Source organism: Molossus molossus, unplaced genomic scaffold, assembly GCF_014108415.1.
Source record: "Molossus molossus isolate mMolMol1 unplaced genomic scaffold, mMolMol1.p scaffold_m16_p_10, whole genome shotgun sequence".
NCBI classification, from domain to species: Eukaryota; Metazoa; Chordata; class Mammalia; order Chiroptera; family Molossidae; genus Molossus; species Molossus molossus.
This window is the reverse complement of record NW_023425345.1, coordinates 43,246,851-43,261,417: the sequence shown is the minus strand read 5'-3', so window position 1 is coordinate 43,261,417 and position 14,567 is coordinate 43,246,851. Positions and strand designations below refer to the sequence as shown.

At 36.0% G+C, this 14,567-nt stretch overlaps 1 protein-coding gene across 2 annotated transcripts in view; it reads right to left on the bottom strand.

The window, feature by feature from the left end:
- Positions 1 to 1,023: 1,023 nt before the first annotated feature.
- LRRK2 (leucine rich repeat kinase 2) overlaps positions 1,024 to 14,567 on the bottom strand; it is a 138,777-nt gene continuing 125,233 nt past the window's right edge. Inside the window, exons 44-51 of one of the 2 annotated variants that reach the window (XM_036252213.1) lie at positions 11,775 to 11,969; positions 10,179 to 10,372; positions 8,889 to 8,961; positions 7,933 to 8,117; positions 6,125 to 6,277; positions 4,503 to 4,711; positions 2,121 to 2,192; positions 1,024 to 1,262 (exon numbers count right to left, since the gene is read on the bottom strand). In XM_036252213.1, the coding sequence (XP_036108106.1) occupies positions 1,141 to 1,262; positions 2,121 to 2,192; positions 4,503 to 4,711; positions 6,125 to 6,277; positions 7,933 to 8,117; positions 8,889 to 8,961; positions 10,179 to 10,372; positions 11,775 to 11,969 (1,203 nt within the window). In that variant the 3' untranslated portion in view covers positions 1,024 to 1,140. The remainder of the gene's footprint in view (positions 1,263 to 2,120; positions 2,193 to 4,502; positions 4,712 to 6,124; positions 6,278 to 7,932; positions 8,118 to 8,888; positions 8,962 to 10,178; positions 10,373 to 11,774; positions 11,970 to 14,567) is intronic. The other variant, XM_036252214.1, reaches the window with a different exon arrangement.

Genomic DNA, 14,567 nt, shown 5'->3' with positions numbered 1-14,567 from the left:
GATAGTCCTACCATAGGAAGATATTTAAACAATTTAGATATACATTGGAAGACTAGGTTAGGAAGTACCCATCACAGCTAAAGCCCCTCTCTTCTTTAGCAAAGTAAAGAGTATTACATACTTGGCCCCATGACCTGGCTGGAAATGGCGTATTTCAGAATTCTACAGTTCTGAAAGCAGGGTTTCTACCTGAATGATGTAGGATTTGCAGCGTCAAAGATTTAGGAAAGATGAATAGAGGCAGAAGTGCACAGAAGAGTAGAAAGAGGAACAAATAGCCAGTAATCGGGTTTAGCACTAAGAATCAAAGTGAAAATATGAAACTCTCACGTGAGGAAATGAACATTGCATTTACGCTAATTATACAACTTCAGGGTATCCACATTCAGAGATAGCATTGCAAAACAGAAGACAGAGTGGCTGTGTCTTTCCTGGATATGAGGACTTTGACACCATGTGACGTTTTCCATCGGTGCATTTCATGGTTTCATGGCGTGTTCGTTCAGGTAGAGTCAAGTTGTGAGATGTACTGTTTGTGCCAGCAACAAACTGAACTCCCGTCACAATAAAGGGTTTTATTAGTGTAAATTCACTGACTATTTACAAGGTATGTGATAACGGCATTAAAAGCAACCTATGAAGGAATATATCATACGGCATTAAAAGCAACCTATGAAGGAATATATCATACGGCAAACTGTCCTAATAGTTTTAACCTACTTGGCAAAAAATCTGGAAAGTAATCAAGCCATAGCCCTGTTTTAAGGACAGAATGTAAAATAAAGTTTACCTTCATTATGGATAACAAAACAAAAATTATATACTTTGTAAATTTTAGTGTGAGTACAGCAATTAAGTACTTTTTATAGATTTCCTTTCATTACTTAATCCACAAAATTAATTAGGATACATAGGAAATATAACATTACATTTTAAATAGTTCTTTAAAATATACTTTCAACGGTAACTATTTTTACAATATTTATCTTTAAAATAAAACATATAAACATTCCTTCATATACATCTGAGCCATTTCAAAGAGTGTGAGTACCCTTTTCATATGTAAACAGTTTTAAAGAAGTATTTACAATGGAAGAGAATAATTTTCCCATCTAAAGACAAAGATTTCTGATAGCCCTCTTAATCAACAGTTGTTTTCCTCATTTTTTCAGCTAATTCTTTTCTCATTTCAATATGTTTCTCTAAATTTTGCACTTCATGTGGAAGATTGATGTCCCAAATAGACAAACAAGATTGTAATTCTAGAGGAAAAAAAAAAAAGAAATCATGTCTCAAAGATGTGCCATAAGGTATTTTTATTTTATTTTAATTTCATCAATTTATATTTAGTTACCTTGGAAAAGTATATATATATATATATAAATATACCTACATATAATGTACTAAATTATTGCCATTTATAAAAATTACATTTGGAAATTTTTTTTTAATCCTCACCTGAGGATATTTTTCTATTTATCTTCAGATAGAGTGGGAGGGAGGGGAAGAGAGGGAGAGAGAAAGAAACATGGATGTGATAGTAACACATCGACTGGTTGCCTCCCGCACGACCCCAACCAGGGCCGAGAACAAACTGCAACCGAGGTACATGCCCTTGACCACAATTGAACCCACAAGTCCTTGGTCTGCAGGCTGATGCTCTAACCGCTGAGAAAAACCAACCAGGTCTGAAAAATGCTTTTTAACAATTAAACTAGTTACTAAATTTTAAAAGAGAATGTGGACCTTTAATAACTTAATATCTCATTTTCTGAAAGAAATACAGCTTTTTCAAACACTGTTCAACATCAGGCATCACATAGATAGGATAGATGCAAGGAAAAAGATCCACATTTAGTTTAAACTTGAGCTAGTTCTAATTTTATAATGGTTGATATCTCTAGTTTGTCATAAAAATAAGTACTTAAACTTTTAAATCATTGAAACTTACTTTTGAAGATTTACGTCTAATTTATTTGCACTGCAAAGAAGCTAACTAAAAGTGCTTAAAGTTTTATAGCATTTGTACTGTTTACTATAGATGTATAAAATACATAAAATGTTTTAATTATCCATATCAGTGTACTATGTTTGGAATACAGTAGCCTATTAAACATTACCTTTTTGTTGTTGCATACCTTCAGTACTTTTCCGGGTATACCCCAAAACCAACATGGCATTTTTAAGGCTTCCTTTATTTAAAAAATAAAAAGGAATTTTCTGTTAAAACAATATAATAAGTTGAACTAAGAAATGTACAGTTCCCATCTTAAGACACAAAAACCTTGGAATTTAATTTACATCTTACATTTTCAGAAACACCTAATTATATTTAATAAAAAGCTCTCCAAGAAGACCAGAAATGTTTAAAGTTAGAAAATGTGTGATGTAATCCTTGCTATAATTCTTATTAATTGTGTGAATCTGAGTAAATAGTTGACTCTTTCTGCAAAATGGGTTTAATATTTATACATTACCCCTCCACAGAAAGTTACCATATTATATGAGATTATGTGTGCAAAGGTACTTTGACTATTATAAGGCACTGGTCAATGGGAAGCATTTGGATGGAGAGTGGCATGGACAGCTAAACTGATGCTCTGTCACAGATCCATACTTTCTTCTCAAGTCATTCACTAACTTATTCAACAAATAGTCATTAATAAGCCGCTATGTACAAGGCCTGGGCTAGGCCCTGGGAATAAAGTGGTGAACAAAATGAAAATTAAAGCTACGTGGAGTTCACGTTCTAATGAGATCAGTTACCAATCAGTAACTGAGCAGAATGCAAAACCCTGAGGCATTATGAAGCATGGTGTTTAAGAAGGACTAAACATTGTTCTAGTCCAGAAAGAGCTGGGAGGAATGTGGCAGATGACGGGGGCCAGAGAGGTAGGTGAAGCCAGATCATACTCCATCTCGTAAGCTATGTTTAAAGTATCTTTATTTTTATCTTTATTTTATTTATTTATTTATTTAATCCTCACCCAAGGACATTTTTGCATTTAACTTCAGATAGAGCAAGAAGGATAGAGGGGGGAAGAGAGAGGGAGAGAAACATCGATGTGAGAGAGACAGATCGAGTGGTTGCCACCCACACGACCCCAACCGGGGCCAGGAACAAACTGCAACCAAGGTACGTGCCCTTAGCGGGAACCGAACCCAGGACTCTCTGGTCTGCGGGCCGATGCTCTAACTGCTGAGCCAAACCAGCCAGGGCTGTATCTTTATTTTAAAAAGCAATTAAACCCATTGAAATCCCACTATAATATTAATAATGAACAACCTTCATGGGTCCCAAAGTCCATACAAATTAAATTAGAGGATATAACCTTGGTAGAATAAGACTAGGAAGACAACTCACTACAGACCACCCACTCTGCTTGTGTGGATATGTATCCTGATAGTTACCAATCACTAGGAGCCCCTCATTCTAACTCTTGACAACTCTGATATCCATGCATGGAAAATAGAGGAGGGGAGGGGGAGGGAAAACACGTGTCCCTCCTTAATATATTCCTGTAAAATAATTTATTATTTTCTTCACCTTTTCAAACATTTTATTTATTTGATAAAGCTACGTAAATTCTAGTTTTGCAGAACTTAACCCCATAATGCTATTTTTGTGATCAACTTAGTACATATACTAATACTATTATTTTAAACCAAATAATTAGTCAAAAGTCGACAACAAAAATTGATGATCTATATAGAAAATATATTTTGTGTACCATCATGATTTCATCATATTAAAATAGATAAGTAGGAGCAAGAAAGATAAAAGCTGAGTAAAACCATCAAGATTTGTCAATACTTGTTGATCATGGAGTTTAGCATATCTTGTCACAAGAATATATATGTGTTTACAAAATGAAAAACCAAACAGAATTCTCTAACAAGGAGGGAAGCTTAAGGTATAATCAAAATAAACATTTGCTTTGATTTCTTTGGTCAAAAAAGTAAAAAACACTCAACATTATACATTTCCCATTTTGCCTTAGGTAGAAAGAAAATAGAGAAAATAAGACCCAGATTTGTATGCTCTTGCCATAATCTGCTTCTCTTACGGGACACAGAGCATCTACTCTTTCCACTTTTTTTCTCATTTATCTTCAGATAGAGTGAGAGGGAGAGAGGGGGGAAGAGAGAGAAAGAGAAACATCGATATGAGAGAGATACATCGAGTGGCTGCCACCCACACGACCCCAAACCCCAACCAGGGCTGGGGACAAACTGAAACTGAGGTACATGCCCTTAGCGGGAACTGAACCCAGGACTCTGGTCCGTGGGCCGACACTAACCGCTGAATCAAACCGGCCAGGGGTACTCTCTCCACTTTTTTAAAGACCCTATTCAAAACGTATTCCAGTCCTATGCTTCATTAGTTGAACTTCTAAGTCATTTCAAATGACACTGGAAAGTGAAGGGAAAACTTGAATTAACAATGAACATATTTTATAGTCGTAGGGAACATGAAAAAAATCCACAGGAAAGATACTTGCCTAACTGTGCGGCCATCAGCACCCTAACAGAATCACAAAAGTTGCGAATTATACGTATGACTCGGCGAGTTGACAGATCAAGGAGCAGCATGCAGCCTCCTCCGGTGCCGACCCAGAGCGCCGTGTTCTTCTGCAGACACAGAGTTTTCACTCTCCCCCAGTAAGCCAGGTTGTGTTTGGGCTCTGTGTTTACTTTCACCATTTCCTGCCTAAAACCAGAAAGAAAGGATGTATTAATAACTTTTCAACTAAGTGATAAAACAGATGTGTCTATATAGGCACACACATTCGTAATATTTTAAATTCGAAATACATGACAGTAGACATCATATATCATTAAAATCGTACAAAACAAATTTTGCTTTATACAGAATGCCAAAGGGCCACATTTCTGTACTTGAAGTATAAGTTATTAAACATAATACAATGGCCCCTTAACTTCAAGAAATTCTGAACTACAATAAGATAAATACAATATTTATAAATAAAACTCCAGTAAAAAATAAAATAAAACACATTTTCCCAATATGAAGGAAAAATGTTAGTTTTAAAAGTTTTCCATGAAGTATACAAGCTTCAAAGGAAAATAGAATTCTAATCATTCATATGTAAAGATATCAATATGAACCACTAATTTTTCCCCTGAGCTAATGAATAAGTTGTCACAAAAATGAAGCATCAGAAATAAAAGAATCATCACAGTTTTGGAACTTCGGGTAGTAAGAGACCCTTCACCAGGCCGGCTGTCAGCACCTCTGCACATAAATCTCACTGTGCAGAGAAAAACTCTAAGGAGATCCTAGGAAAGTAAACTCTAGAGTCTCCTTTTATGGATAGAGGTTCTAATCTAAATGTTCTCCAGAGTGAAAAAATGCATACAGTAAGAAGAAAACAAAACAAAAACAGAAAGTGGCTGGCATGTAAGGTTGGCAATGGTCCTGCTCCCCAGAGCCGCACACAGAGGATGGCGTGACGTCAAGTCTGAGGTCTGTCTCGGACGTGCTCACTGTACCAGACCGGGAACTGGGCTCTCAGGCTGGGGTCTGGTCCTCCCTCCTTGGTTAATGTATTGGTCAGTCCAGTGGGCTTTCCCCCCATATTTTTATATTGTTTTGTGACCTTCTTTCTTGAGAACACAGTATTTTGGAGCCCATGGCCTAATTATAAGTAGCAACATTAATACTATAACTCTACTACATGATCCAGTGTGGTCATTTTTAACAACATACTAATATTTTTATTAGAGAATATTCTTTGTAGTACTTTGAAGAAACCATAAACAGTACATTCCTTTTTTTTTTTTCCAAAAGTGAAATTTTCTGGATACCAAGAGATAATGCTGAAAAGCATGAATACTTTTGTTTCTGGGCTTTGTTTTGTTTCTTTGAACTTTCTATTTAGAGGTAGAAAGGAAGAAAAAAAGTCACACTTGCCCCGTCTGTGAAATCTGAAGTATAAAGACAGCTCTTACCGGCACGAAATAAAGAACCAATTGCACCGGACCTAGAATCATCAATAATATATTGTACACTTAAAATGTTATTAAGAGGGTAGATCTTGTGTTGTGTACCTCCTACGATAAAATTAAGTTTAGAGGGGAAAAAAAACCACAATGGATTTACTTTAAAAACTGCAAACAGTCTATCAGTTCACAAAGTTTTTCAGTTTTCTTATCCCACACTTCCACAAACGAGCTGTTTTTCTTAGCAATGTAGAGGGCTGTGTCTACCACCACCGCTATGATGTTGGAATTGTTGGAAGTTGCATTAGAAAACCTAGGAGGAAGGAAAAGAATGTCACCGCTCTTCATTTTCTTCTATCTTAACATGCACTACAACCCTGTATTAGTTCCTAATGCATGTAAAAGATTAACACCCTTTCGAAAAAGAAACAGGCTAGAGTATTGGCAATTATTTTACATTCTCCTCTAACCCAAATTGAATACATAACTTACTTTGGAACTTCACTTACTTTTGGTCACTACATTTTTTCACTTGCTATTAAAATAAATTAAAGAGCATAGCTAATGTTTATTTCTGGTTTTAATTTCAATTTCCATTTTATCTTTATTTGACAAAATTTTATACTGCCCAAATGTGCAAAACATCCTATTTTCTAAAAGAAATGTCATCATAATATCTGTAACTTTATGATGTTGCAACAAAATCTTTATTGTCGAGAATGCTTAGGGAATTAAGTGTTAGCCATCTATACCTAGAGCTATAAAACATAAGATGTTAAAGTAAAATTTAGTGGCAATGTCTTCAAATATTAAAGCAATAGTTATCTTTGCGTCAACACAAGCCAGTTAAGTTATGAGGGAAGAAAAAATCCACAACTCTCTCACTTTGAAAATAAAGGCAAATGACAAGCATTTTTAAACATCAATTTTTCAACCTAGGACATTTGGCATTTTACACATTTTGCAAACAGATTGGCGACGATAGGCCCCATCTGTTTTGGCAAACTTCTAGTTAGCCTTTGAGGCTTAACTTAAATGTCAGCTCCTATGAAATCTTCCCTGACCTATCTAAATAGACTAATCATTCCCTTTCCACCATTAGCGTAGCTGTAATATTATAGATCTCATTAAATGTAAAATTGTATTTATTCATGTGTCCCTGACACTAAATTGTAAATGTAATTGCCTAAGGCCAAGGACCATGTTTTTTCTTATAAGCTCCTTATATTAATGTCCTTGTTTAGTCTTGCCAACATGCCTTTGGGATCATGTATATTACAGTCCTCAGGGAAGAGAGGACTGGAGATTTGAGAAGTTCTCGCCCAACTTCACATAACCAATTCATGGCAAGGCCAATGTCTGAACTATGATGCTCTTATCCACCAGCCTACACTGCTTCTCACTGAGAAATATAATAAATAAGAACCAACTGCAATTATTCACTGAAAACACAACTTTAGAAATTGGAACGAGATTTATATTTTATTTTATTCTTGCTTGAAACTGGTGTAACTAGCTTTGCTGGAGAAGGGACATCAGTATAACTATCAAATCCAGAGAGGACTTTAATCTTGAGTGCCTATGTTTCCTACAATCAATACTTAATGCACATTACCCAAAACACATGTAAAATCCATAGATAAAAATATTGCCTTTTAAATTCCATATTTAATTTGATATAGAGTTAACAATATTGTTAAACATTTAGAATGATAAATACCCCTAAGATTACCATAGGTTTTCATATTTTATCCCAAATACAATTTGGCTGAATGATTTTTTTAATGTCCCTTTGCTTTCAGGAGTTTTCTAAGTTTTCTATAATGATTGTTTAATTTTATAATAGAAAAATGAATCATGCATTTTGAAAGATTTTCATTTGGGATTATCACCAGCATTACTGACATGATTAGAATGAATAAACACAAATAAAAGGATAAATCAATTGCATACACAAATGTAACTTACAGCTGACTTGTTCTGGTCTCAATGAGTTTCTGAATGGTGAAATCATCAGAAAACGAGAAAAGTTTTGTGCCACATCCTCCCCACATAATGTTCTTTTCTGTTGAATTCACAGATTCACTCAAACACATGAGCGGAGTGCTGATGTTTCCTATATTGAGGATCGTCAAAGGAGCAGCACCTTTACACTTTGCGAAAGGAGAAAACACAGTTCACTATCTTCAGAATGAAACACGATAAAATTTAATCTTTCTACAAACTACTTTCCCATCTTATATAGTTACAGGTATTAAAGTAAAAATTCAGAATACATTTTTTCCAAAGGATTTATAAAAACGGGATTCAATTCAAGCAGTATTCAAAATATTATCCTATAACCAATCTCTTCACTTCTCCAGGCAAAAATTGTACTGGAAATAACCTACATGTTTTACTCTACTTCTCTGTTTCTCATAAAATGGTAAACTTTTTGATAACAAGGAGTATGAAAGGGTAGAATGTTGAATGAATAGTTGGAATCACAGATGAATGGATGGAGAGAGGAATAAATGTTTTAATGATAAATAAGGATCTAGAGAACAGAAAGTTAAATGATATCTTCAAAGCTAAAAAAAAAAAACAAAAAAACTTGGTGGCAAATCCCATTTAAGTTTCCTTTGTTTTTCCCACAATATATTTATAAGTAATTATCAACTTTGCTTATTTATATTTCTAACATCATAAATCAGGTCTCACTTACCATTTTATCTATAGTTCATTCATATAAAACATACACTCAGCAAGTATTTATAGAGGATCTACAGTGTACAAGACTTTATGATGCAATAAAGAGACAAAAGGCATAATTGATGATCCTTGCTCTCGGGGAGTTTATAATCATTTAGAATGGCCTGGGGATGAGTATACATAAAACAAAGAACTTAAAATAAATTTTGACGTAGAATCCATTCAACATTTACCTTAACAGTTTTATCTTCAAAAATCGCTAAGTTGCCATCAGCAGTTCCCACCAAAAGAAAACTTTTTTGCTTGCTAAAAGGAAAAATGAAAAATTGTTACCAAAGAAATGAATGCTTATCTTGACCAGGGTGGCCTTAACATTTCTCCTAGCTTGACTAAATCTTTAGACAGGTATCTTCCTGATGATTGGCTCCTGATCCCTTTTCTTACATCATTTACTTAAAAGAAAACTTACAACTGTAAATTCTTTCTCAGCCCATTTGAGATGTAAATCTTCTTCTAGCCTCTTGACTGTTTTAGAGACCATGTCTTTCTCAAGAATCTGAGAGCCCTCCCTTAGAAATGTAATCCAGAAAGACTGCTCATCTCCCAGTCTCGATGGGAGGGTAGAAGCCTAACTTCAATAAGCACCAATCTGCAAACACAGAAGGCCCAGTCCCCTTGACAACTTCCCTTCATTCTATTGCTTAAAAACTCCCAGGCCTCTGATTTCAGCAAGTTGAGTCCTTTCTCTCTCCTCTATTGCAATAGTCGTAATTAAAGGCGTTGCCTATGTAACTCCATCAGATGAAATTTTTCTTTCACAATATTCAAAAATTTCAACTTCAAAATTTCAAGTATGGTTTACATTTCAGCTGCTGAAAACATGGGCATCACATTTTTTTAATATTTGTTTTCCAGTATTGATTTAACCCAGAGGAGTTTTGGGGGTGCAATAATCTTAATGGCTCCTGGAAATCATCCTACCACAAATATTACAGCAACCAACCTGTTACTCACACCTGAAACTATGCCATTTTGATAATTTCCTTTAAGATAAGATTCCCTACAACTGATAGTCATTAAGTATTTTCACCTATTCACAACTTAGGAATTAATTTATTGGATTTTTCCATAATTTGGTAGTTAGTTCACTGATATGCTTTAGACTGTCACATAACAAGCTATTGATGTATATGTATTCAAAGAAAAAATGAATGAGGAGACACCTTTGAAGAGGTTCTGCAAAGGTAAGTTGATTTGAGGAGTGGTGAAGAAATACTACCATAGCTGGGGTAAAATCAGGAGCAAGGCTGGTAGGCTTAAATAAATGACTGACCTATTTTATACATACCTCAGTTTGATTTGTCTTCAGAAAAATAAATATTTTTACGGTTTCCCACAATTCCCTTTAACAATGGAAAAATCTTTAATAATGAACATCTTTGTGATGCTACAATAATTTGCATACAATTAAGTCATCTAAAAGATATGTAAGTCCACCCCAGTGTCCAAATTCACTAGTGTACCTTGGCTTGGCAAAGGAACTGTAATGCAAGCAAGTAATGGAATCGGTCATCTTTTCAAGGGTATGTCTCCTTTTCCCGTCGTCAGTGTCAATGACAAGGAGTGCGCCAGACTGAGTCCCACACACGACCCAGCTTTCCTTGTCCACAGGCAGGTGCACTAAGGCTAGGCACAGTATTCTGCTATCAGTAACTTCCTGTTAAGAAAAGAAAACACACTCTACAGGAACTGATCATAGCTTAAACAACTAGAACTTATATTAAAAAAATATATTGTTATCCACATACTTAACTCTTTTAATTTTTTGCTTTTGATTTTAAAAAAACAATACAAAGTTTATTGCATTTTCAACAATAACTGCGTAACTGGCAAACAAGTTTTGCCTATCTACAATGCATCTGAAACTAAAACTAAAAAATTGAAAGTTATTTCTCATCATTTCACACTCCATTGAAGAAATATGAGAAGATTTTTCAAGCTTAAAAATAATGTTTAGGAACAACATGTATTTCAAGGAAACAGTGAAAACATTCAGTTGTTTTTTAAATCTAGAAATGTATCTAATTTTTGCCAATAGTTTCAATAAAAGGTCTGTCTTGAAGAAGTTGTGCCCGAAGCTCCTCTATCAGTTGGGTGCACCCATTCCCCAGCTGCTCTGAGGGTTGGCTACTAACAGCTCACAACACATCTGTCCTCAGCTACTGGAAGCTGGCTTGCCCAGAAATAGCTGGGAGGTTTCACCACACCCCTCTCCTTGGGCAGGTTGTAGCCAACAACTGGTTTATATGTAAGAATGAAGACTGAGCTCTAGCCAGTTTGGCTTAGTGGCCTGTGGTCCAGTGAATCCTGGGATCGGTCCCCACTAAGGGCATGTACCTTGGTTGCAGTTTGTCCTTGGATCTGGTTGGGTTGTGTGGGTGGCAACCACTCGATGTGTCTCTTTCACATCTCTCTCTCTCTCGCTCTCTCTCTCTTTCTCTCTTTATCTCTATCTCTATCTCTATCTCTCTCCCCTCCTCCTCCTCTCTCTCCCTCCCATTCTGGAACAAAAAATAAAAAAATGTCCTTGGGTGAGGATAAAAAAAAAAAAGAATGAAGACTGACCCCTTGCCCTGGGGAGGGATGAATCTGTGCTGCTATTCACATTTCAGAGTTTCTTATGGATAAAGACTGAGGGTAGACATCCTCAGAAAATACATTTTTGCAGAGCTTTCCTCCTCTCTTTCTGGCTTCCTTTACTTCTCGAAAGTTTGTCTTTCCTTAACTCATCATACAAGGTTTTCTGTCTCAATCTTCTGTCTAGAGACCCTGACCTAAGACACACGTATACTGCAGTGTTCAAAGAGAGCACACACTATTGAATTGCATCTGAACACTCTTGTTCTAACAGAAAGCCAATTTAATACAGCTCTTAAATGAGCTCTTATTTCATTTCTTCCTAAGTAACTTTTGAACTAGTACCTGCTTTAAAATTTTTGAACCACTATGCCATACACCTGAACTTCATAAAAAATACTGAATGTAAACTGTAATTGATAAATAAAATTAAAAAATAAGTTTTCTATCATCTCTCTGATTTAAAGAGTATTTGGATTTACCTCGAAAGTGAGTCTTTCAGTAGTCAAGTCAAGAAAGGAGAGCTGTCCTTTGTTTCTGTGCCCGCAGCCCAGCCAGACACTTGCATTCTTGCTGCCAGGATGTGCAGCAACCATGCATTCCACAGTGAAGGTTTTAGGGATTGATATCTGTCTCATTAGACAGATTAACTCGGCTGAATTCAAAATGTCAAAGACCTGAGAAAGTTTAAAAATAACATAACAATACTCCAGTTAACACGTGTCCTTCTGAAAGGTCACATTTGTGTGTCTGATGCAGACCTAAATGTGCGAGCTCTAAGAAAAACCTAAACCTGTTAGCGAAACGCCCATCAGAGCAACAAGACTAGTCATCTGAAACGACAGATCCAACTTACAGTAAAACGATACTTATTCTCAAACTGTGCATGACGTAGACTCTTTGTGTAAAGATGGAATGTTTCGTAACGCGAAAAGAAAGTCTGAAAAGTGCCAAGGACAGAAACGTAGCAGGGTCAGTCCATTCTACACTGCACGGCCACGTGGCGTTGACAATCAACACTGGGTCAACGATGCAAGAGAACGGCTGCCGGCTGAAGGGAAAAGAAACTCTGACCTTTGGTAACAAAACTCAAAAATCACCTCTAGATTCTGTTTTTATGTTTTTCCTTCAAGCACTAAAAAATGAGAGAGACAGTGCAGAGCCTCGAAAGGGAAGAGAACCAAGTGTCAGGAAACTGGAATCAGAGCCCATGACACAGCCCCTTGTGAGACCCCAGAAAGCTCCTTGTTATCTCAGCAGCTCATCTGACAAAGGGATGAGTTTACTCATCTTGTTTTTTATACTCTGTATTTTAAAGAGTAAATAAATATGTCAAAGCTTTTTAATAACACCTTGTACTACAAAAATGTCAAGGTGTTATGTAATCTTTAAAATTCAGGTAGAGAATAATTGAAAATAAAAGGAAGAAACAAGTAAAACAATAATTCAGCTACTACGAAGATTTCACTGAGATAATGTCTGTGTGATTAAGACCAGTGGTAACCAAAATTGAGAAACAAGTAGCATTAGTAGCCAAGATGATTATATAGTATTTGATAAGTCAGCACATATGTGTTCAGCTATTTTTGAGTAGAAAATGTAAAGTTGAACAAAATTTTTTCAATCAATTATTATACAAAATAAAATGTCCACAGCATAAAGACATATTTTATTTTGGTCCATTAAAGTCTGTTTCAGTTTAAAACATAGTAAGAGTTCTGTTTCCAGTAATATGTTAGAAGAGATTATTTGGCAAACCTTCCAGCTAAAAACAACTTAAAATGGTTAAAAATTATTTTTTAAATCTTTTAAGAATATTAAGGATCTGACAACAACATGAGGAATCACTAGGCCAAAATCATAGAAAGATAGCAGAGAGAGGAGATGAACACTCTGGCCAAACTTTCCCTGAAGGCATTTGTTTACTAAAGGCAAAACTGGTGTGTTTTGGATACTCTGTGGGGCCAGAAGGAAAGAAGTTTAAATCTGGGGCCTACCCAATGTAGAGTCTAATAAAGGTCCCGATTCCATAAAGCTGGGGCCCCAAAGGCTGCTATATAGCGTAAGTGAAAACCAGAAATAAAGCCACCTCACGTTCCCACTTTACCTGGGACAAGGAAAGTTGCCTTGGAATTTTATAGAAAAGAGGAAGAGGACATAAGAACACTAAGAAATTGTTATTAACAAGCATGCAGTCAAGAAGATTATAAATTTGATTCCCATCACCTGGATGTTTTCAAAAAAAAAAAATCTCAAGCCTGGAATTGAGTTTAAAGCAATTTCAGCAAGAAAATCTAGAAAAAGATATCCCATGACCGGTATGCAGAATTATAAAACTTTATAGGAAGTCACTTAAGAAGACATAGAGAGATAATTCACATTCAAGAAGAGAAAGATTTAATATCATAAGGATATATTTCTCCCCAAACTGTCTACAGACTTAATGCAAGTCCAATCCCAAGTACAACAACAGGGTTTTTCAAAATGTATATGGACAAGTTAAATGAAAGAATAGCTAAAGCCTTTGTCGAGGAGAAAATTAAGTGGGGAAAAGAGACTATTATAAAGCTATAGGAATTAAAAAAGGATAGTGTTAGAGGAAGAATAGATAAATTGACCAATGGAAGAGAATGTGTATGTCAATATGTACATGCATCTTTGACAAATTACAAAGTGAACATGGAAAAAAAAAATCAATGGGTAAAAGGAAGAAACTATTTAATAGATGAAGCTGCAAAACTGGTTATCCATAAGGGAAAACAGGGAAAATGAATCCAGTAAAAAATGTCAATTCTAAAGGAGAAAAAATGGTGGTGGAGTGAATAGAAGCTACACAGACGATCTTCCAGGACTGAACAAGAATTACAACTAAAATAAAGACAAATTTTCAGAAAAAAAAAACAACAGAAAAGCAGCGGGACAGGACCATATAACAAGGAACACTGGTAGGATCTGAAGAGGTGTGAGAAGGTGGCGGGCTGGGAGCCCACAGACAGTAGCAGTCTTAGCTGTGAGCAGCGCCCTCAGAGATAAAATACCAAGCCTGCTCCACAGCACAGAGGGCCAGGACCGAGCATTAAATTAGTGTCAGCCACCACCTGGGGCTCTGGCAGAGGGAGGGCAGTCTGGACTGGAACTCTGTGGGGACACCCGGGATTTAGAGGGTGCTGAGAGTTTATGTTGAGTCACGGCCACAAAGGACAGTGGCCAGCTTGCTCCTTCCCAGAGCTGTGGGTGAAAACAGCAGCCCCTCCCTCAGAGATTCAGCCCATTCC